Genomic DNA, 24,382 nt, shown 5'->3' on the forward strand with positions numbered 1-24,382 from the left:
CGAAGGCAGGGTTTGAATATGTCGTTCATTAAGGCCTGAAAGGTTGCAGGGGCATTTGTCAAGCCAAAAGGCATAACAAGGAATTCATAATGCCCCTCGTGAGTGCGGAATGTCGTTTTAGGAACATCAGCCGGTTTGACTCGAATTTGATGGTAACCCGAACGCAAGTCGAGTTTGGAAAAAATTGTAGCCCCATGAAGCTCATCCAGCAGCTCATCAATAACTGGAATGGGGTATTTGTCCTTGACGGTATTCTGATTAAGAGCTCTGTAGTCGACACATAATCGCCAACTTCCATCAGGCTTACGGACTAAGAGGACAGGGGAGGAGAAAAGGCTCTGGCTGGATTGGATCACCCCTAATAGCAGTAAATCCTTGACAATCTTCTCAATTTCTGACTTCTGAAAGTATGGATAGCAATAAGGTCTAATGCTAACTGGTTGGTCTGACTTTAGTAAAATTTGGTGGTCCTGCGTTCGCGGAGGTGGAAGACCCGTAGGTTCCGCAAATACTTGATCAAATTGCTGCAATAATTCCCGGATTGGACCAGAAGGGCAGTGGGCCGCAGGGTCCTCAACTGGTGATAAGAAATGCAAGAGAAAACTCTTGGAAGCTGATGTAGGGAATCGAAGAAAATGAGAAATGTCCTCCATGGTTAATCCCGTAGGGCTCAAACCCTTAAGGGTGACCGGGCCAGAATTAAGATTAAACTGCATAGTCATGACAGCAAAATCCCAAAGGATTGGACCCAAGGTCCGTAACCATTCAACACCCAATATGACATCACACCCTCCTAATGGTAACAAATAAAATTCAAAAGTGATGACAGCCCCCTGTATTCGAATAGAGACCGAAGGACATTTACCAGAACTCAAAAGAGTATCTCCATTTGCAACCCGGACTTTCAATTGTAATGGAATAAGTTCACCCAAACACAGCTTAGGCAAAGAATGTAAATTAATGAAATTATGGGTACTACCGGAGTCAATGAGAATGACTACCCGTTGATTACGAATCCAACCTATGAGTCTCATAGTTTTAGGAGCAATAGAACCAGAAATTGTATGGAGTGAAATTTTAGGTTCTACAATCTCCTGAATAATAGGCTCATCCACTGGTTCAACATGGTCCAAAACTTCCACTACAGGGTCATCACCCGATTCCTCATGAAACAGTTCATGGCCATGCAACAAGTAAAGTTTAGGAGACTTACACTTGTGAGCTAGATGCCATCGCTCCTCAAAGTTGTAACAGAGTCCCTTTTCGCGGCGCTCACGCATTTGAGCTGGAGAGATGTGCTGGACCGAGACGCCAGGGTTGGAACGAGGGGAAAAAACTGAGGTGGAGGAATCACTTAACTGGCTCGGAGAGGCCGACTATGGACCATAAGAGAGAGACCTGCTAGAACTGTAAGAAGAACTCTGAGACTTGAAAGTCTTACGCCCAGTAGTAAGATATTCTTCCTGTAGTTTAGCAAGCCCAAAAGCCGGAACCAGAGTGCGTGGAGCTAGCATCCGCAAAGGAAGACGAATCTCATCTTTGAGGCCGCTGAGAAAACAGCTAAGCCGGTATTGGTCGGAGAGGCCACGAAGGCGATTGGAAAGAGATTCGAACTATGCCGTATAAGCAGCCACAGTGGTGGAATGGCGCAACTTCACCAAAGACTCCATAGGGTCGTCATAAGCCGAACCAAAGTGGGTGAGAAGAGCTTGTGTGAACGCATCCCACGTAGGAAATTGACCTGCTTCGTCAGCGTCCTGAAACCAGATGAGGGCTTCACCCTCCATATGGAAAGAAGCCATCCTGATGCGCTGATACAAGGGAGTATGATAATAATCGAAGAACTGATTCACCTTGTAAGTCCAAGTCGACGGATTTTCACCATCGAAGCGAGGAAAATCCAGACGGATAGCACGTGTGTGAATAGTCTGGTCGTCCCGAGGATGACCGTAAAAATCATCGTCATGATCCCAACGCTCCTCTCTGTGGTAACGATGGTCCCGACGCTCCTCCCTAGCGTCACGATGGTCCTAACCAAGAGCCCGATGGTCAGGGTGGTTCGGAACAGCAGGTGGGGGATGGGCCCGCTCTCGGTCGTCAGGTGGACGGTCTGGACGTGCAGCGTTCTGAGTTTGGTGAACATTTTGAAGAAGCTCAGTGAGGTCATTAAACTTCTGTTCCACCAAGGTATTAAAGGTTTGCTGCTGAGCAAGTCCCTCAGTACACTCTTTGATGGATTCTTGAAGTTTGAAAAGACGGGTGCCATCGGACATGGCAATCGAGTAGAAAAAAAAAATTTCTGGGTAAAAGACAGCGGAAATGAAGGATCGATGGATGCTCTGATACCAAATGTAAAGGTAAAAACGTTCTGCAAGAATTTTAGGATATAATCCAGGCAAAAAGATGAAAGAATTCAAGGAAGAAGATGGAAATTATATTGAAAATGCAAGAAAAACAGCTTCGGGCGCTTGTAGAGGCCCTATCTCTCCGGAAAACAACTTAGTCAATATTCTTTTCTCTTACATCACTAGCCGCTGCGGCTCTTCCTAAATACCCAATTATGTTAGAATCTTTTGTAACCGAAAAGCTACAGCTGTCTATTTAGATAACACGCACAAAAGAAAACAAAAAGGCAGCAAGGCGCATGCTGTACAGGTTATCAAAACGCCCTCCTTCCAACATAAAACGCAAACATAAAACGACTGATATTAAGCATGAAACGCCAAGAGATAGCCAGCTCATCACTGCTCCAGACCCTTCTATTTCCTTCTGTTGGTTTCTGTTGATTCGCTTGCAGAATACGAATACCATACCCTGCTACCCCAAGCTTCATGAGCTGCCATGGTCTCCCATATCATGCCCATAACACCTCCGTTCAGCATATTACGCAACCTCTCACGCGGCTTCCCCTTCTTCTTTTCTTTTCTTCTTTTTTCCTTCTAGATTCTTCCTTCTCTCACTGTTCTTCTTGTCTTCTATCTTACACGCTCAGTTCGATCGAGAAGGAGAATGAGGGAGATACAGAGAGAGATGGGGAGAGGGGAGAAAGACTAGGAGAGGCCGATTGTGAGCCGGAGATTATGAGAGAAACCCACAACCCGAGAGACTGATTGAGAAGGTAAAACCAGAGAGAGTGAGAGCTAGAGACCCGGGAGAGAAAACTGTGGAGGCCCGAGTGAAACCTGAGGTGATTCCGGTGATCTGAGCAAAGACCCGGTAAGAGAAAGGAACAGTCGCCTGTGGGCAAGACACGATTTCCAGCAATTTTTGTAGAGGACCTCCGTTACTGATTTGGTGGTTTTTGGAGATGGATTTTCTGAGAAAATCCTCAAGGTAAATAATTCCTATGATTTAGTTTGATTTGATTTAATTTATGGCTGATTGAATGTTTTGGTTATCGATTGTGTGGTTTTGAAGTTTGATGAAAATTGTATGGTGTTTTGATGGTGTTCGACCGATTGAATGTGAGTGTGTGTGTCGGCAGTGTCTCCTGTTTTGTGGGTTCGGCCAACTGTTGTGGATTCGGCCGATTGTTGTGGGTTCGGCCGATGGCGATATGTTTTGAGGCTGAATTATTCCTTTTGTTGGCAATAAGGTTTAGGTTCAATTATTGATAATTTGGGTTGAATTTTTAGACCGAATTTGTGGTGATTGGCCGAGTATTTCCTATGTTGGTTATTTCCCCTTGCCTCGGTTATGTGCAATATCTGGCCGTGTGATGTTTAGTTCAACTGTTGCCAAATGGATATTTGGGTTCCGATTAATATTAGTTTGGGATTTGTTGTGTTAACCTTTAATATTTAATTTTAGGTGAAATCTTAGTATTCACTGTCTTAGTAAATTAATGACCAAATTGATTATGGGTTTTGGTAATTTATAGAAAGTATGTGGGTGTTTATGATTAGAGGTTAATATGTGAGGTTTAAATATATTTATTATGTTGAGTGCCTTTAAAATTAAAAACTTGTTTATCATGTTAAGTTTCTTAAACTCATAATGATAGATATGAATGATTTTTTTAAATAAAACGATAATTGCGTCTATGTGAATATAATTGGGATTCATGAGTGATGATGTTAACATCCTATGTACATGTATGTATTTATTGCAAAGAATGGGCTAAGAGAGTGCACAAAAAGAGCTGTAAGTATAAAATACTTACTGAGAGTGATGCTGGTTTCATAGTATTATGTTTACAGGTTTATTTAATTGAATGCGTGTGAACAAACTTTGCATATTTTGCAGTTGGGATTAATAATTAAATTATTAACAAGTTTGTTGTGGCGACCAATGGACCAGGTTTGTTGTTGCGGCCTATATCAAAACATTAATAAGTAAAAGTTGGCTTGTTGTAGCAGCTAGTGTACTAGGTAGTGGTGGCTACTAAACTGACAGTTTTGGCGGTCATTGTATTTGGTTTGTTGTTGGCGACCAATGTATATAGGTAAGCCATGACTACTAGTATAGAAAACCTGATATAACATGGTATGGAGTTGGTGCTCCAATAAAAAGCCGCTAAGTCAAACAGGGATTTAATGGCCTTGGACTGAGTGAACGAAATTAAATACATAAGACTTTGCATATAAAGCTGTCATCATAACATTGCATTGTGTTTTTTTAAATAAATTAGTAAGCATCATATTATTGAATCAGATGACTCGCACAATTATAATATGAGATTGTGGTAATATCCACAATCACATATTTATTGATGCAAGTTTAGGAGACAAACGCAAGGATTACTTTTGTTAGTTTTAGAGATTTCATGCTAATGTTTATGTAGCTAGTTGTATTTCTTTGTAGTTGTTGGTGTTTTCATTTTTTTTTGCTATGTAACATGTTTAAAGGAATGCTTGTGTTTAGTTTTCCATGTATGTTTGCATGTTATTTGTGAGACATATTTCGATGTAATTAGCGTAAAGAAAACTAAATAATTTCTATGAATGTCTAGAGGTAATTCAATAAGCTCAATGTGTTATATTCCTAGGTCTTTTAAGAAAAAAATATATTCCGTTGTAAGATTTTATCGTCTATGATGTAGTAATGTCACGTGGTTTATTAGATATAACCACTTGCGTATTTTTGTAAAAGGCGGGGCGTTACACAGACATCTCAGGATCGAGATTCAACTTATCTAGTCAAGGATCGAGATAAGCATGTCCCAAGAACTCAGGTATCAGTCTCATCCCAAGAAATCCGGGTTAGAACCCTACTCTAAGTTGAATTGGGGTAGAAGTCATCATCTGGGTCCAATTAGAACTCTTTAAAGAATCCGATCAATAACTCTACTCCTATTTGAGTTGGGATAGGACTCCCAGTCCAAATCTAATCTATGAAGATCTGAGATTAGAATCATACTAGAAGACGAGTTGAGAAAGAATCACAATTCAGGTTTGGTAAGGAATCCAAGTCCAAATCAGACTCTGACGATGCTATTAGGTTAAGTTGGAGTAAAAACTCCAATCCATGTTTACCCCCACCTCTTTAACTTATAAATAGGCCCTTATACCATGTATGAATGGCATACTGAATTCTTGTTCATTGAACATACTTTTATCTCAAAGACTGACTTAGACATTAAAGTGAGATCTCTGGAAGGGTCTCATAATTTTAGTTGTTGTTTTGTAGTGATCATAGTAAAGCACATAAAAATAAAATAAAAAATAAAAAGTGTCATTAATACCATATCGAAAACTGTTTTAATACTATTCAAATAAAATAAAATAAAAAAATCCATTTTTTTTCACTTTTTCACACATTATTTATATTTTATATCACATCAATTATTTCTTATTACTATTCTAAAACAAAACTCACATAAAAAAACATTTATCAAACACACCCTATGTTTTCATGTGTTGTGTTAGATTTGGTATTATGTTCTTTCCTATGTATGAAAATATGAAATTATCATTTTAGATGTGAATTAATTTTTGTTGTTATTTTCTATACACCATTTCTTGATCCTTTTTTCATTATGGAGCAAGTGTCAAATGAAAATTTTAAAAATTGAGACGATGGGAAAAGGACCAAGGAATGAGATGAATCATTTGATGAGAAGCTATAAGAGAAAAGAGATTGGTACTAACAGTATTTGTAGATCCATCGTTTCCAAAACACGAGCCCATCTCCACTCGGGAATGCATTAGGCATATCAGCCAAAGCGTACAAAGGGGAATGATCATCTTTGTCTCGAGCAAGTGTCAAATGTGGACACTTCCGAATTAAGTCCAAAGCAATATCTGTTGTTTTGTGCCAGCGTACGGAAAAGTTAGGCCAAGAGTTCTTGCGAAGATTTCAAATCATCATGATCAGAAGAGCTGGTTCTTACCTAAACTTCTGATATATATAGCTAGGGTACAAAGTGTGGCACCATTTTCTTTCGTCAGATCTTCCAGCGGAGTCAGAGAATAGAGATAGCGAGCCAATTCTATATCCCCATTTCCAATAGCCTGAATAACTGGAATTCTTTGTTCTGAATCTTCAATGCCGATCAACTTGTTGTTCTTTCTAAGCATGCACGCTGCCATCATGTAGTTTCCAGCATCAAGTGCAGCAACCAGAGGTGTGTTACCGAAGGTATCTGGTATTGCCAAGTCTTCTACAGACATTACATCCACTAACTTCTCCACTATATGCTCATACCCAGCTGTAACAGCAACGTAAAGAGCCGTCTCGCCCAGAGATGTGATTTTTGCACTTCTTGCATCGGGCTGGCCGTTGAGGAACTCCTCTGCAGCATTCCAATCACCACTTTGCAGAGCCTCTATTAAGGCCTCATACTGAACATGGTCAACATTCCCATTTTCGTCGCTGCCTGCAAAGTAAAGTTTTTTGAAGGCATTCTACATCAACATGACAACTATATATATATATATGGGATGTTCTTTTCTTTCGATTTTAAATTTCAGAATTTTAAACTCTCTTTTTTTTTTTTTTTTTTTTTTTTTTATTATTATTATTATGAATTAAATCCTTTATAAAGCTCAAACACAAGTGTACAAACTCTCCAATATAAAACTGGACCAAGCCACCTACGTAGGGACAATCCCCTAGTTAGGGCAACATCAGATCACAACTAAACAACTTACTGCAAAACAGCAGTAAACAAACCAACAGAAAACACTGCTATGCACAAGAAAACACAGCAGAGCAACAACACACAAACAGACCACACAAAATCAACAACCCTGTATCAGATTTGCAAGTTCCAATGACGAACCAGGCATATATTGTTTCCAACCATATAGGCCTATTTTGGAAGGAAAAATCTTACTAAAAAGCAAAATGTTATTTAATTAATTAATATCTCCATCTCGTGTGTGTGTGTGTATATTATATGCACCATCCACAACGTACTGGATTTTTTACATAGTTATCATATCACCCTAATTGATGGTTGAATTGAAAAAATCAGGTGCAGATCAATAATTTTTGGTTAGATAGTTTACTATATGCCCTGCAATAAAACCAATATGAAATTATTGAACTAATGATTTTGATTAAATAACAGAACTGGAAAAGAATAAGTAATACTCATGATGAACCAAATTAAACTGTGAATGATAAAAGGAACTGTCATTAGGTTACAAGACGACCTTTAATAAGATATTTATATTTTTGAGAAAAATACACATAGTTCTTTTAAATTACTATCTCAGTGTCAATATACCCCTCAAACTAATAATTGTGTCAATCTCTCCCCTCCCTAAACTACCAAAAAATGTTAGTCTCCTTAATGACAAAAGTACCCTTCATAAAATTAGTAAAATAAAAATATATAAAATAAAAAAAAAATTATACCAAAAAAATAATTAAAAAAATTAAAAACTGTTTTTTCATATATATATTTCAGTTATATTTTCATTTTTCATCTTTTTTTTTTAAAAAAAATGTTTCTTTTTTCGTTTTTTAATTTACTAAAAAAACTGGTTTTTTTTTTCTTTTTCATTTGTTTTTTTTTTTAAAAAAAAATATATGTTTTTATAATTTTCAGTTATTTTTTCATTTGCTTTTTAAAAAAAATAAAAAATCGTTCAATTTTCGTTTTTATTTTTTATTTTTTTTTTAAATAATTGTTTTAGTTTTTTTTTAATTTTTAAGTTTTAGTTTTTTTAAAAAAAATTTATAAGGACATTTTTGTCTTTTTGTTAGTCTTAGGGAGGACATTGACAATTTTTTGTAGTTTTGGGGACACATTGACAATTGAGTGGTAGTTTGATGGAGATATGTGTACTTTTTCCTAAATATATGTGAGGGGAGAACTAACTCATAGCCACCACTCTTCTTTTTTTCTTTTTTCTTTTTATATTATTTTAATTATGCTAGATTTAGCTAGTGAAATGTGCAATTGACACATAACTTCTCAAATCTAAAAAACAAAGTTTCATCAATTTAGTGGTATGACATGGCACACTATCAATTAATTCAAAAATCAGTTGACCAAATGGACATATTTAAAATTAAGGTAAAACTTAAAAATCTAATTATTGAAATTGAAAATTTGATGGCTAAATTGAAATCACAAGAAAACATGCAGACTATTTTGAGTATTTGCATAGTTGAAAGAGAGAGGGGGACTTGAGTCAGCACCTGCATGCACGGCATACTTTTTTGCCAACATATCCCAAGCGGTTTTTGCCAAAGTTTTCTTAATAATCTCAAAACCTGTGTCCAGTCTACATGAAATTCGGATTACATTTAAGGCCATGAGATTCTTATTCCTCCAATCCTTAAAAGCAACTTCATCATCTTCTTGCCTTGGAGGTTCGGTGGTTGCTTCAATTATCTCCCAAAGATCATGGGCCATCAAATAGGCTTTTATTTGAACACTCCAATCTGCATAATTATCTTTTTCAAGAACTTGAAGAAACTTTTTTGCCAACGTATCCCAAGCGGTTTTTGGAGAACTAATCTGAATAATGTTGGAAAATGTGTCCGGTCCGCATGAAATTTGGATTACATTTAGGGCTGTGGAATTCTTCATACTCCAAGCCTCAAAAGCAGCCTTATCATCTTCAAGACTTGGAGGTTCCATGGTTGCTTCAATTACGTCCCAAAGATCATGGGCCATCAAATAGGTTTTAACCCGAACAGTCCAAGCCACGTAATTATCTTTCTCAAGAACTTGAAGAAGAACTGCACACAATAGCAACCTTTGTTTGACCATGTATGTGCATTTATTAAATTGGGAGAAAGAGAGAGAGAAAGAAAGAAAGAAAGACCTGCCAAAGTATTCCATGCAATTTTAGCATATTTAATCTCCTTAATCATAGCCAATGCATACTGTCCACATGAAACCTTGAGCACATGTAAAGCCGTGGAATTCTTCTCACTCCAAGCCTTGAAAGCTGCTTCATCATCTTCTTGCTTAGGAGGTTCAGTGGTTGCTTCAACTGTATCCCAGAGATCATGAGCCATCAAATAGGTTTTTACTTGAACACTCCAAGCCACGTAATTATCTTTGTCAAGAACTTGAAGAACACCTGCACTCAAGCCACCCTTTATCTCCATGTTTAATCTGTGAGTATATCCAAATAGGGTTAGGAGCATAAATTAAAGACAATAAAAGTAATAATATGAATTCCTTGACGGACTTTCCTACTCTTCTTGCAGACCATTAACGGATGTTTAATCATTGGGTAATTCTTATTTTTTTTTTCCTGATTAATAAAATATTTGTTGGGAAAAACCAACATCCAAAATACACGGTTACTCAAGATATCTGTATGGGCAAAAGAGGAAAAAAAGAAAAGTCAGCTACTTCTCAATGCCCAAAATAAAGGCCGTTTACAAACAAATAAAGAGCTTTTCTATTCAGTAACTAAATCAAATGAAGAACACAAGATTCTCAAGAATGCGAACTGGAATTAGAAGTCCTGCTTGTGAACATTAGTAGCATTGTCTTATTCCTTCTCATTTCAAATTTTTTGATGCATTAATGGAGTTATGAGTCCGTAACAATATTATTATGTCCTTCTGGAACCAAAAGGTCTTATTATTTTTGCCAAGTAACTTAACTATTCTTTCTTAGTGCAAAAAAGTTAGATTATCTTTGAATGAGGTACTTCAGGATATACCAATAGAATAACAATGCTACATATTACATTTTTATCTCATAATTATTTTATCTTAACGTGATAGTTCTAACAAATTTTTAAATCAATCTTAACAGTGTTATAATTTAGCTCCTCAAACTACCAATTATTCTTCAGATAGCCTCTCAAACTACAAAGGCTTGGACTTTGGCCCCCCAAACTACCAAAATTTTTGAAAAAGACCCCTTTTGACAAAATATGCCCACAATACTCCTACCACGTGTCATTTTTCAATTAAAAAATAGTTGAGGCATAAGTGGATCTTTAACTAAATAGCATGAATTGAAGCTTGCACCAAAAAATTAAATTAAATTAAAAAAAATATAAATAAATAAAAGAAAGAATACTCCACTCTCTTACCGGTCCTAAATTCACAATGATACAGTTTAAAACCTGATAATATTGAATATTCATGGTATGACTTGTTGGTTTGTAGTGATGGAAATCCTCATTCGAGGAGAGGGTTTACAAAACGTGAAAGATAGATCTAGGTTGTTAAAAGGGCAAGACTTTTTTCGGGTCTAAGGACAAGATTGAGTTCAAATTAGGAGTGTACAATCGGCTGTGGTTGTGGTTATTTGGTCATAACCGCAACCACAACTAGTCTACCGCTTGCGGTTTTTACTAACTGCCGGTTATCCGGTTATTAAAAACGAGTTATTAACCGGATAACCGGTTTTAATATACTGTTAAATCTTTTTTAGTTTTTTTTTATCCAATATTTGGCCATTCAATATTCAATGCTAAATTCTAAATACTACTATCACCATTCATTCAACATAAATAAAAATGATTACAATAAAATCATGTACAGTACTTCTTGATCCTCCGAACGACTCCTGACTTGCATTTTGATCCATGGGTGGCTGGGTGCAATCAGCTCTGCCGAGCAGCTCTCATTTCTGTCAAAAGGAATTTTCACTACCGCAAGGTACTTCTCCCATGACCATTTCTCTGTTTTTATAGTGAAAGTTTTATTACGTGATTTCTCAACTAGAATATTCATATTTGTTCACTTGTTGTGTGGTTGGCTTATGTTCATTTAAGCTCAATCTCCATCAATGCTAGAGGCCAACTAACTAACCTCCGTTAATTTTGCTATGGAGAATACACATTGTTGTAATATATATATAAACCGGTTACCAGTTATCTGGTTATTAATCACTTTTTTAAAATACTATAACCGGTAATCGCAACTAGGAATCCGGTTATCTAGTTGCGGTTATTTTCAGTTTTTCAATTTTTTGATTTTTCCAGTTAGCGGTTGTTGGTGGTTATCATTTAATAACCGTCCCGCTTGTATACTTCTAATTCAAACAACATAATTCAGGAGAGTCAGATTCTAAGGTCGTAATTTTGCTTACATTAATTCAATTAAATATTACATTTTCTCTCACATGCTTTTAATTTGATGTAAGTGATTTTGCCGCAGCGTTACCCCCCCTTAATATGAGAAGATGATATGTGAAAAATTTTAAATTTCAAACTTTAACAAAAACAGACCCTTTGCTTCATACAAAAACCATATATCCCCTCCTCACGTTTTACGTTTTGTAGTTTTTGCTTGGTATAGGATTTGCAATGGGTTGTGCGCAGTCTCTCGCCTTTGCCCCTCTCTTACAGTACTACACACCACAATCCCTTTGCAATGGGTTGTGGGATTTATTGATTTCATTCAAATTTGACACCCATCTGTGTACTTGCTTTGTCTTAGGCTTCTCTCTGTGATTTGTTTGAGAGATTTTGTTTTGGATTTTTCCTTTGTAGTCTGTTGGCTTGAGTTTTCCCGCTTGAGTGCCGGCATGTGTAGTAGTTCTTTGGTTGGTTAAAATTTCCATTCATCCACCCCCCCCCCCCCCCCAAAAAAAAAAAAAAAAGAAGTAATGTACTCGTCTGTTATCCCCTGTTTCTTGCTAGCGTGAATGATGAAGTCCCACTTAGGACTCCCCATCTACACCAAGTTACTTGGCTAGTTGGCTGTTGAGTCTCTTAAGCAACGTGGGTCTCTAAGTGATATGGGTAGTGGGTGCTGTAGTGCTTTAGTTATGTTTTATGAAAAATGATTGACGGGAAATGGTACTTGGGGGCAAACCAACCGACCCCCAATAGGCCCTTTTATTAAAAAAAAAAATAAAAAATAAAAAAAATAATCAAAAGCAACTTCTGATGACATCAGAAGTTGTTTTTGATTATAAAAACTCACTTTTATTGAAAAGAGGGGGGTAGGGCCAGTTGGTTTGCCCCTACCTATCATTCCTCATGATTGACAGTCACCCCTACATACAACTCCTCACCACCTCTTTGACGTGGCATGTATTTTTTATTATTTTTTTAAAAAAAAACTTGAAATATACTCTCCCTAATTTTTCTTTCCACCCCTTTCCCCCTCTCACGCTGAAACCCCTCTCCTATCTCTCTCAACTCTCTTCTGCAGACTTTTACCTTGAAGCTATCTATTCTTAAGTCTATATTATTTTTTTATTATTTTTTATTAATTTTTTTTATTAAAGTATTTTTTTTCATGTGGGTCCCGCTTGATAATTCCACTACTTTACACACTTTCTTTAGATCTCCACTATAAAGGAAGAGAAAAAAGGAAGAACGTGGAGTCATGGAGGGAAAAGAGAAAAAAAAAAAAAAAAAAAAAAAAGAAGAGGAAAATGTGGAGATAAAGAAGGAAGAGAAAAATATATAAGTGAATAGTATAACTCTACTTGTAGAGTTGCACAATTTATGGAATTAAGAAAAATCTATTATAGAATTTGAATACATAAGCCGATAGATAGAGTCTCTTTTTATCACTTTTATTATCTATTCTAGCTTAAAGTTGCAAATAGATAATCCATTGGGAGTGCTCTTAACAGACCACTGCATGATTTCATTCCACACAACCGGCAGATTACTCTCCCTCCAAGCCAGACATAAGAGATCTCCATATACGCCTACTAAAGCTGCATTCAAAGAATAAGGGGGAAGAGGAAGGGACTCGACCGGCGAGTGAGAGGGAGAGAGAGAGGGGGGCAACGGTTTGGGGGAGAGGGAAGGGCTCGACCAGCAAGCGAGAGGGCGGGGATTTGAGCAGAGAGAGAGAGAGAGAGGGGACAACGGTTTAGGGGCGGGGATTTGAGCAGAGAGAGAGAGAGGGGGGGTCGACGGTTTAGGGGGGATTTGAGCAGAGAGAGAGGGGGAGACACGGTACAAACAAACCTCACCGGAGATGGATTCCGCCGTCGGAGACAGAATATATACCACCAAAGAGGCTGCTGGAGATAGAGAAATCGCCGGAAAAAGGAGAGGAAGTGGATGGCCGGCCGGAGAGCGAGCAAGCGAGTGGTCGGAGAGGGACGGTTGGCCGGCAAGCGAGCTAGAGAAAGAGAGAGAGAGGAGAGGGGTTTCAACGTGGGGTGGAAATTGGGGGGGGGGGGGGGATAGGGGAAGGGAAAAAAAATAGGGAGAGTATTATATTTCAGGTTTTTTTTAAAAAAATAACAAAAAAAAATACATGCCACGTCAAAGAGGTGGTAAGGAGTAGTATGTAGGGGTGGCCGTCAATCATTTCTCATGTTTTATTGACATTAGTTATTGCTGTCATGGGTACCCACGACTAGTCAACGTGGGTAGAGTAGCGTAGAGTGGCAGTTTCCTTATGTAGTGGGTAGTTATGTGTGAGTAGTATATGACTAAAGGCTGGAAGCAAGGTTCAGGTATAGAATTTGTAATCAGACGACTGTCTATGTGGTTTGTCTCCATCCCCTAATTGGAGTTCACTATCCTCAATATATCTAAATTCTGTTTCAATTACTGTGGGTTCCTATCAGTGAACAGAGCCGCTTCTCACGTCTTGTTCTAACTCCATGCTGAACGAAAACTCTCCTTGCTTTGTGTTGGAGAAATAATCAGCTCCAAAGACACGTGGGCCTAAGGTAGTATCGGGGACCGAGCCCATCGGGTTGGCCCGGCCAGATCAGACCTAAGTACAAGACCAGTCGTTATCTCCAAAAAGACGGATATTCAAAATATATCAAGATAGACTTCTGTACCAACAGTATATGGGATAAGGTACCTAATAGAATGACATTAGCTAAAGAGAGTGTCATATCCAGTTTGGACTCTACTACCCAATTTGAATTCTATGAAGATAAGACTCAAGACTATGTGATCTAGGACTCAGACTCCTAATTAGAAAGATAAGATTCGAGACTATGTGATCTAGGACTCAGACTCCTAATTAGATTATGTTCCAAGCACTCTAGCAGTTTTATAACTGTGAACTGTGAGCCTATAAATAAGACTACTACGCCAGGTATTAAAAACAGATTCTCTGAACTATTGAGATTACTGATATTCTCCAGAAAATAAGTTTGAACTGACTTAGGCATCGGAGTGGGGGTCCGGTCGGCACCCCCGACGAGCCGTTTGTTATTTTGCAGATCCCGAGGAGAACGAACATCGAGGAAGGCAACGAATCACAAGGCAACACGTCACCGTACCGGAAACTGTACCAACAGTTTGGCGCCGTCTGTGGGAACGACGAATCGTTTCTTGCAAAAAAAATAAATCCGCAACGGTGACTACACGATCAAATCATGGGGATTGAAGATTCTCGTCTTTAAAAATCACGGCTCAAATTAGCCGGATTTTTTTTTTCTTGAAGATCCTCAATTTGTGTCCACCGACACAAAGTCGAAATTCTTCCCTGTGGATGCACAAGATAAGTCCATACCTTTCTTTTTATTCCGATTTGTTAAATTGTGGAAAGAAATTCATGGTGTGGATAACTATTTGTGCTATGATGAAATCCAATAATGAGAAATTTTGGAGTGTCAGTTCTGAAACTCTATTTAGCAGGAGACAAAGATCAAATAATTATTGTGCCCTTGTGCGTTTACAAGCGCTTCGTTAAAAAACATGAAGCCTTTCAACTATACTATGAGTTTTGGTTGGAATGATGCTTCTCTTCTAATACTTGCTGATTTTTAATATTTTTTATTGGCACTACAAGACAAATACATGGGTTTATAAGAGAAGAGTGATGGTTTGAACTTTTCAAGCCTTGATTTCACGTAAAACTTTAAAAGTTCTTAGCCCATGCCTTTCCTCTTATTAGAAAGAGATTTCTGAATCAATAAAAGTATATCTCTAGATCTGGTTTTTTAGCGTCAAAATTAATTGCTGACAACAAGGCATGTTGCTCGTCTATAGTATCGGCAATGTGTTTATTAACCTTCTCTGTAGAGATGACAAGAAAAGACCAAGAGATGAAAGCAGATATTTCCTCTAAGTCAGATCTCCCACTTCCGAAAAATCCAAACAAGACAAAGGAAAAGATGGGTCAAAAAGAAAGGGGATTTTGGGATCTAGCAGGCCTGGTTCAGAAGGCCCAAACGGGTCAGTCCAAAAAGAAAAAACAAAAGAAGAAGATGGTTCAATAGGCAGGGAGTCGGCCCAATAAGCATAACAAAACAAAAGAAAAAAAATATGGAATAGAAGTGGGGCCCAACCGATCCGGATCCTCCCCTCCGAACCTGAGAGCACCTTCGTGAACCTCCGAGGCAGCAGTGAAGGAGAGATTCCACCTTTGAACCTCCGAGGCAGCGGCGACAGGAAGATCCAAACCGAGTCACCTCGGTTCAAGTTAAGATCCACACAGGTGACGCCAAGTCAGGTGACGAAGGACCCACAACCGAGAAGGTCCAGCTCGAGATCCTCCCCTCTGACTCCGAGACCATCGACCAGTGCCGCTACCACCGGATCCGTTGCGGCCACCGTACAAGAAGACTCCACCCGAACATGGGGGCAGTCTTCTTCACAGATTTGGAGATTTTCAGGCGATGGCGACGCTCCACTCCACTCAGAATCCAGCGACTCGTGCTCCTCACGATCATCCCCGCCTGTTGCTGAATCGTCTAGGCCAGGCATCTAGAAACTTGAAAGCTCACATCTCTTTCACCCAATCCGTGGCCAAAGACTAGTGACCAGCGAGATGGAGACCCTCGAGAGGATAGAGCTGACTGTAAACAAGAAAGCAAACCCGAGACTTCATATGAGATACTTCTCTGACCTGAGCCAAAAGTCCGAGACTCCGAGCATCAAGTCACGACTCGCTGAGCGTTGCTGGAGCATGGAGCCACCTCGATGATTGGACCGGAATGGCACAATCGGGGCAGTCCCAGGACCCTTCAGAAAGTACCGCGGCCTCAATGTCCTTCTTCATCCAATATGTGGCCGTGGACTCATGGTCCGGAAAAAAAAAAAAAAAAAAAAAAAAAAAAAAAAAAAAAGAAAAAAAGAAAGAAGGTGAAACCAACCCGGTCCGGTTCCTGGTTCCTTCTCTGAAGAAGCTAATGGGAACGAGATCAAAACCCTCGTCAAAGGGAGATCCAGCAGGAGTTGAAATTGGCGGAGAGCAAACCAGAATCTGCTTGATTTCGAAGTCTTCAACGCGGTGCAGAACCCAGGGCTCTGAGTTCAACAAAACCCAGAATGTCTCCACCTCGGATCAGGTGCTGGTCGGGTCGTTGTCTCAAAGATCCGGTCTCCCCAGCCCCCTAGATGGTCATCGAAAGCATGTTGTTCGAGCTCCAAAGGAAGATCCACGCCGGCTCATCTCGGGTCAAATTCAGATCCTCCATCCTCGGGGTTATGAATTAGAACCCATTCTAATCAATTCCAGTGGGGCGGATGAAGAATTGCGGCGTTGTCACAGAGAGCCCAATCCCGATCGTGAAGAATTTGTGGGTCTTAGTAAGAGCAAATTGAGGAGCAAGATTAGCCTTCCCTGTCTACCTGAACCATCCAATTCGTGTTGTAGAGAAAATAAAACATGAGCCCGGCGATTCCTATTTTTGTCACGAACCTCAAGAAGATTGCCACAGCATGGCTGCAAGGCCTAATCCGACGGCTCAAACTAGGGAGACGACCATGGGAATTCTGGCTTTTTCCAGCCAGTTGGCACCTATTTTGTTCCCAATGCTTGTTGAAACTCCAAGACTGAGAGCTGAGGGAAAAACGTAGACGAGAGAGGTCTGGATGAGAATTCCCATGCTCAGAGATACCCGCGAGTCGTGGGCCACGACGCTCCAGTTCATCGAGGAAACAATGAGAAACGTAGGAGCTGTGCAAAAAAAAAAAAAATGTTTTGGCCGAAATCTTGAGTCAGAACACCGATGGGGTAGAACTTCGGTGATTTAAGTATTGATGGTGGCCCACCTACGCACAACCCCAATTGGTTTCCATTGAGCTCATGGCCCAGAGGTCCCAATAATGGCCGTGTGAAGCCCATGAACTCCCAAGCACTTCGGGTCTTCACCCAGTGAGACGTCGGAGTCCCAAACGGTGTTATGTATGAATGAAGAATGGAGGGGAGTTGTTATGGACTCCTTTGACAGAAAGGGTCTAAGACGATCTAGCGGGTGGTTCTACCAAGATTCGGACAGAATCGAGAAGCCTCTATTTTTTCCACCGAGGCCCACAATTCATATGGTTCCCTCTCATCATTAGGAAACTTTGAGATCCGCAATTTACCGATGCAGTTGTGGCTTCATGATGACCAAGCTTGTTTTGAGAGTGAAAGGGGTTCAGTGCGTTGCGCGAGGATTGAAGCTGTGGGTTTTGGAGAAAGGCAGCGTCGGACTAGAAGAAAAAGAGGAGGGAGACTTGAAGAAACCAATATCAAGCTTTTGAAATTGGCTTTCCAAGACAAGCCTATGCTGTTTCTGTAAAAAGGGTATACCCCGAGAAGTTTAATTTCGAGGTGTTTTACCTAGCTGAAAGTTAAATCCGAGGTGATTTATTGAGGCTGAAAGTTAGATCCGAGGTGATTTATTGAGACTGAAAGTTAGATCCGAGGTGATTTATTGGGGCTGAAAGTTAGATCCGATGTGTTTTACCGAGGTGAAAAGTTAGATCCGAGGTGATTTATTGAGGCGGAAAGTTAGATCCGAGGTGTTTTACCGAGGCGAAAAGTTAGATCCGAGGTGATATACCGAGGGGAATGTTAGATCCGAGGTGTTTTACCGAGGCGAAAAGTTAGATCCGAGGTGATATACCGAGAAGAAAGTATAATCCGAGAAGTTTGATCCGAGGGTATTCTACCGAGGCGAAAAGTATGTACCGAGATGACACGTACCGAGAGTATTATTCCGAGGGTACTATCCCGAGGAGACTATGCCCGAGCTCCTAGTTCCAAATGGCACACTTTGAGGACCCCTCTAGATTTGCCATCCTCCTAAGTGCACAGTCACGTGCCGAGGGACAAATCCGAGCCGATGGTCCAGTTTGAGGAACTCTCCCAAAAAGCACCATATCGAGTGGTGTGCAGGATAAGGAGCTCCAAGTAAGACGGTTCATCTTCATCGAATTCACCAGATAAGTTCATACTCTTCTTTGACAAACATGATTTATGTTAAAGTAAGGATAAATGTTGGTTTTTACCAATCAGGAAAAAATATATATATGCATGCGCTTGTACTCTTTGCCGAAATGTATATATATTTTGATAAAATAGACTCATATGTTGAGGCTTCACTCCTGTCGTGAGTGAAAGGATCACAAAATCATCCCGACGGATGAAAAGAATATATGGTGCTACTGTGCATTCTGCTATTTTGTTTTAGGATATGCAGTGCTTCGTTAACCCTTTTTGCAGAAAAGATACGGGGAGACAACCCCTACAACAAATTAAACAAGGAAAGTCTCTCGGTCAGTCCAACACCGAGAGCCAAGGAGACAACCTTGCAGAGAAAACAAGGAAAAGTCTCTCGGTTAGTCCAAAATCGAGAGCAGGAAAAGTCTCTCGGTCAGTCAACACCGAGAGCAGGAAAAGTCTCTCGGTCAGTCAACACCGAGAGCAGGAAAAGTCTCTCGGTCAGTCAACACCGAGAGCAGGAAAAGTCTCTCGGTTAGTCCAAAACCGAGAGCAGGAAAAGTCTCTCGGTCAGTCAACACCGAGAGCAGGAAAAGTCTCTCGGTTAGTCCAAAACCGAGAGCAGGAAAAGTCTCACGGTCAGTCAACACCGAGAGCAGGAAAAGTCTCTCGGTTAGTCAACACCGAGAGCAGGAAAAGTCTCTCGGTCAGTCAACACCGAGAGCAGGAAAAGTCTCTCGGTTAGTCAAAAACCGAGAACAGGAAAAGTCTCTCGGTCAGTCAACACCGAGAGCAGGAAAAGTCTCTCGGTCAGTCAACACCGAGAGTAGGAAAAGTCTCTCGGTTAGTCAACACCGAGAGCAGGAAAAGTCTCTCGGTCAGTCAACACCGAGAGCAGGAAAAGTCTCTCGGTCAGTCAACATCGAGAGCAGGAAAAGTCTCTCGGTCAGTCCAACACCGAGAGCAAGAAAAGCCTCTCGGTAAGTCCAACACCGAGAGCAGGAAAAGCCTCTCGGTAAGTCCAACACCGAGAGCAGGAAAAGCCTCTCGGTCAGTCCAACACCGAGAGCAGAAAAATAAAAAGTCTCTCGGTCTATCCAACACCGAGAGCAAGAAAAACCTAACGGTTAGTCCAACAAAGGATATAACGGCAGGATTGCAGTTTTTCGGAAGGACAAGAACATCCAAGATAGAATCGGCCCGAGTCCTTTCCTCGGACGACCCGAAATGGTTATGGAAAGGACACCAAGACAAGAAAACCTCTCGGTTGGAGGTCTCCAGACGTTAAAAGATTGGAGCATTCAGAGATAAAGAAATTAAAAGGTAAAGATTTCAAGTTATGATTTCATTTCAGTAATATATAAAGTCTTTTACAGGTTACAAAGATTTCCGAAAAGAAAGGTAAAGCTCAGCGACCTGACTACCCACCTCGAACGACTTAACCTGCTGTCGCAGACTAAAGTTATGGGGGGTAGCTCAGAAAGGTAAACAGGATAATAAAGCTTCAGAAAGAGTTTCAGTAAAGATTCAGGAAGACAAAGCTTCAAGGATGACAAAGCTTCAGAATGATAAAGTTTCAGGAATGAAAAGCTTCAGGAAGGTATGAGGATAAAACCTCTTTAAAAAATCATCAAGTAAGACTCAACAAAGTTAAAGCTTCTACAAAGGCAAAATCACCGAAGCTACACCAAACTCTCAAATTAAGATCTCTCAGGAGCAACTCGAACAAAGATACGGGGAGACAACCCCTATAACAAACCATACGGGGATATCACCTCTACAAAAAATAACCAAGTAAGTTCATCGCTTCTAAAAGATTTTTTCATATCCTCCTCGGTCATAACTTACACAAACCGATTGTTTGTTTAAGTTAAGGAGGATAACTCAAAGTAAGATTTTTCTCTCCTAGTCATGGAGTTCAAAACAAAAGATTTTTGAAACAAAAGATTTTTCTTACCCTCCTCGGAGTTAACTTACGCAAACCGATTGTTTGTTCAAGTTATTAGAGGATAGGTGAGAATTGATTTGTCATGGAAAGTTTTTCCATAACAAAGAATTCAAACATTACAAAGTTCGAAAATAAAGATATTCACAGGTGAGACCAAGCTAGATGGTGTTCAGATTAGAAGATTCGGTACGCCAAGCACAAAACCTCAGGCTAGCAGAAGCCCCTAGTCGTTATAAGTCTCGGACAACCAAAGCCTCAGCGCTAGTCTGGGCCTCCGAAGCCCCCAAGAGAGATTTTTGTGGAAGCAGTCTACGAAGCACTACCGATGAAGAAGCTTCGGGTATGTTAAGCCTTTTCTTCAACGGACAACGGTTTACCATTTTTTTTCAGACAGAACCTTGATCTCAGGAAAGTTGTACGCAAAGTGTTCTCTCAGAGTGGCATTTCACCACAATCTTGGTGAAATCAACTACATCAGTCCGATCCATCTCCTACCGAGAGTAGGAGATCATTTTTACAACTTTGGCCCGACCGAAAATATTATGTAGAGGTATTTATGAAGAAGATATCTATGAGAAGTTGCTATTAGTACTATGACAAATCACAAGTTGGATCCACTCAACCCGATCCAAGGAGGAGATAAACATTTAGCAACTACTTCAGGGAAATCAGGTATCAGTTATCCCTAGTAGAATTGGGATAGGACTTATGGTCCAATCAGATAAGAAGAATGATCAGATCAGAAGTCTAAGAAGATATCAGATTAGAAGTCTAATAAAGGATCAGAGTCCAATTAGAACTTTAACAGCAGTTCTAGATCGACAAGGAGTAGGAATTCTAATCCTTCCAGAGATTCGAGGCATTATTCGTCATAATTACTTTGAAAGAGGCGGCAATTGTTAGATACAGATTATGGAAGATCCAGATTCAGAAATTGAGGTATTTAATTCTCTTATATTCTAAATTCAAATAAGAGAATTAGGGGGGTAACTGTTGGAGAAATAATCAGCTCCAAAGACACGTGGGCCTAAGGTAGTATCGGGGACCGAGCCCATCGGGTTGGCCCGGCCAGATCAGACCTAAGTACAAGACCAGTCGTTATCTCCAAAAAGACGGATATTCAAAATATATCAAGATAGACTTCTGTACCAACAGTATATGGGATAAGGTACCTAATAGAATGACATTAGCTAAAGAGAGTGTCATATCCAGTTTGGACTCTACTACCCAATTTGAATTCTATGAAGATAAGACTCAAGACTATGTGATCTAGGACTCAGACTCCTAATTAGAAAGATAAGATTCGAGACTATGTGATCTAGGACTCAGACTCCTAATTAGATTATGTTCCAAGCACTCTAGCAGTTTTATAACTGTGAACTGTGAGCCTATAAATAAGACTACTACGCCAGGTATTAAAAACAGATTCTCTGAACTATTGAGATTACTGATATTCTCCAGAAAATAAGTTTGAACTGACTTAGGCATCGGAGTGGGGGTCCGGTCGGCACCCCCGACGAGCCGTTTGTTATTTTGCAGATCCCGAGGAGAACGAACATCGAGGAAGGCAACGAATCACAAGGCAACACGTCACCGTACCGGAAACTGTACCAACACTTTGATCGGTTATTGCCAACTTATCCACTTCCGTCCATTTCCAGGTATTTTAACAGAAATAAAAAAATAAAAAACCTGAGAATTTGTTTCCACCTCAAATAAGCAACTTGAAGGTGTAAGGAAACCAAATAATCAGAAAAAGCCGACAGGAAGAAGCAAAAATGCAAAATCCAGTATTGTCATTTTCGTTGAAAAAACTACTATTGTGGCTGAAAGGTTAGTTTTTAGGCTTAAATATTCAGAAGAAAATGAAGGGAGCTAACGAAAGTTATTTTTGGTTGAAAGAAGAAGGAAATGTCTGGTTCAGAAAAAGACTCACAGGCCGTTCTTTTGATATCTTCAGCGGTTGCTGGGTTTGATGGCGAGACGGCTATTTGAGACTGGTGGAGGTAGGGAAAACTGAAAAGGGTGGTTTTTTCTTTTTTCTTTTTTTTTTTTTTTATCAAAGAACGTAAAGTGCATGTGTGCAATTTTAAATTTTTTAAGCCTCGTTTGGTTCGCGGAATAGACCCTGGCATAATTAATTAGGAAGTAAGAATTATTAGAAAAAAAACATTTCAATTAGAGAAAACCTTTAATCCGGGCCGTCTGTAAAACACTATTTTTATAGCCTTCAATAAGAAATTGACACCCCCTTTGGGACAAAGGTGGATGGAGCCACACCTCAAACTTCCTCCCTTTCTTGTTTCAATTTAACGAAAAATTTCACCAATCTCTTCGAATTTTTTGTTAAATTCTATCAAAATTTCTTAACATCTATTTTTTTTTTCAAAAAGAAATAGAAAAAAAAAAAAAAGAAAAAAAAAAAAGAAAAAAGAAAAACGTACAAGGGAAGTGGATGCTATTTCTACAATCTTTTCATAGGATCCAATAATTGTTGGCCGAATATTAATTAAATGGAATGGAAGTTTAACCGTGACATTCCCACTCTTAAAGGAGTCAGACAGTTGGACTAAAACATGATCATTTTAACAAACCACATAATGAGACAATCAAATCCTTTATGAGGAAACCTCACAACGTACAACTATTATTGGATCCAAAATCCAGGGCAACTAAAGAAGTCTTTAATGAAAACATAGCATTTAATTCTCTTTATACAAAATGCAAAGGAGAACATTGATGCAAAAATGAAGCAGTTACTTACAGGTTTAGACGACGGACAGTCTTCCCAAACCGAACCTTGTAAGTCAGTCCCACTTTGCAATACTGATTTTTAGTAGACAAACTTCAATCTTTAAAGAAATGGTGAGATATACGTATATCCACGACCCCAGTGCCTTGGTGCACGCAACAAATATGCCAACGACACACACACACACACACACACACACAAAAAAAAAAAAAAAAAAAAAAAAAAAAAAAAAAAAATCTACTTTAAGAAGACTTGGTCGTGACCAAGCAGGCATGCACCAATATTCCACGTTGTAGCAGTTGAGAGTCTGTTTTGTAGCAAATTTTTATTTTGTCATTACTAAGAGCAACTTGCTCAAATGCAATTATTCAATAGACTAAAATAGATCAAATGTGCTTTCTCTCTAATTCTTTATATATTCTTCGAACGCCTGCCTTTGTGGAAGAAACACTAGATGCCACCTACGACAGCTACTAGAACATTTAGTTTAGAGAAGACTTTGAGCGGAATTAAGACAAATTGTCGCAAATTAAGTAAGAGTCAAGATCGGCGGCCTGTACTTATTTATTAAAGTTGGCGACGTTGATATCCAAGCAAATAAGGTCATTTCTTCCGACGTATACGTTCGATCAGCCTCGTTTAATTGGATTTATCTTTTAGCAAATTTATTAATGAGTTTTGGATTTTTTTCAAATTGCTCCTAGTTAAACAAAACAGTCATGGATCTAACCGATAGTTCACGTGCTTCTATATCTTAAACACAACCATCCACAAATACATATCCTAATTAATACAAATTTGAACTACATATAAAAAATTAAAAATACTTGTTTGTGAAAATTCTTATTGCATCAGACTCTAAAAAACATATTAAAAACAAAAAATACATTAAAACAAACAAATTAAGGTGCAGTTTTATAACAAATATATGATTAAAAAAAAAATAACCTCAAACAAAGGTTGACATTTATGAAAACATAAAATTTGATTAAACAAATAATTACAGTTACAAGATTATTGGACGAACTGTCTTCCAAAAGTACTAATGCTTTTTTTTTTTTTAATAAAAAAATAAATAAATAAAAAACCGCTTGGTAGTCCCAAAGTATTATAAGAATAGCTATACGTACCCCTGTAACCCAAAAAGAATGGTCAGTTCGGACAGTGCTGCCTAATAACTCTAATTTTCTACTTAAAGACATGTTTTAAGACATTCGTTG

The 24,382-nt window shown here is 39.1% G+C and overlaps 1 protein-coding gene across 3 annotated transcripts in view; it reads right to left on the reverse strand.

Moving 5' to 3' along the window:
- The window catches only part of LOC133880430 (uncharacterized), a 92,959-nt gene extending 69,648 nt beyond the window's left edge, over positions 1 to 23,311 (reverse strand). For all 3 annotated transcript variants that reach the window (XM_062319379.1, XM_062319378.1, XM_062319380.1), the window contains exons 1-5: positions 23,175 to 23,311; positions 9,225 to 9,520; positions 8,593 to 9,138; positions 6,332 to 6,817; positions 6,090 to 6,242 (exon numbers count right to left, since the gene is read on the reverse strand). In XM_062319379.1, the coding sequence (XP_062175363.1) occupies positions 6,090 to 6,242; positions 6,332 to 6,817; positions 8,593 to 9,138; positions 9,225 to 9,513 (1,474 nt within the window). In that variant the 5' untranslated portion in view covers positions 9,514 to 9,520; positions 23,175 to 23,311. The remainder of the gene's footprint in view (positions 1 to 6,089; positions 6,243 to 6,331; positions 6,818 to 8,592; positions 9,139 to 9,224; positions 9,521 to 23,174) is intronic.
- Between the last annotated feature and the right edge of the window lie 1,071 nt (positions 23,312 to 24,382).

Source organism: Alnus glutinosa, chromosome 10, assembly GCF_958979055.1.
Source record: "Alnus glutinosa chromosome 10, dhAlnGlut1.1, whole genome shotgun sequence".
Lineage (NCBI taxonomy): Eukaryota > Viridiplantae > Streptophyta > Magnoliopsida > Fagales > Betulaceae > Alnus > Alnus glutinosa.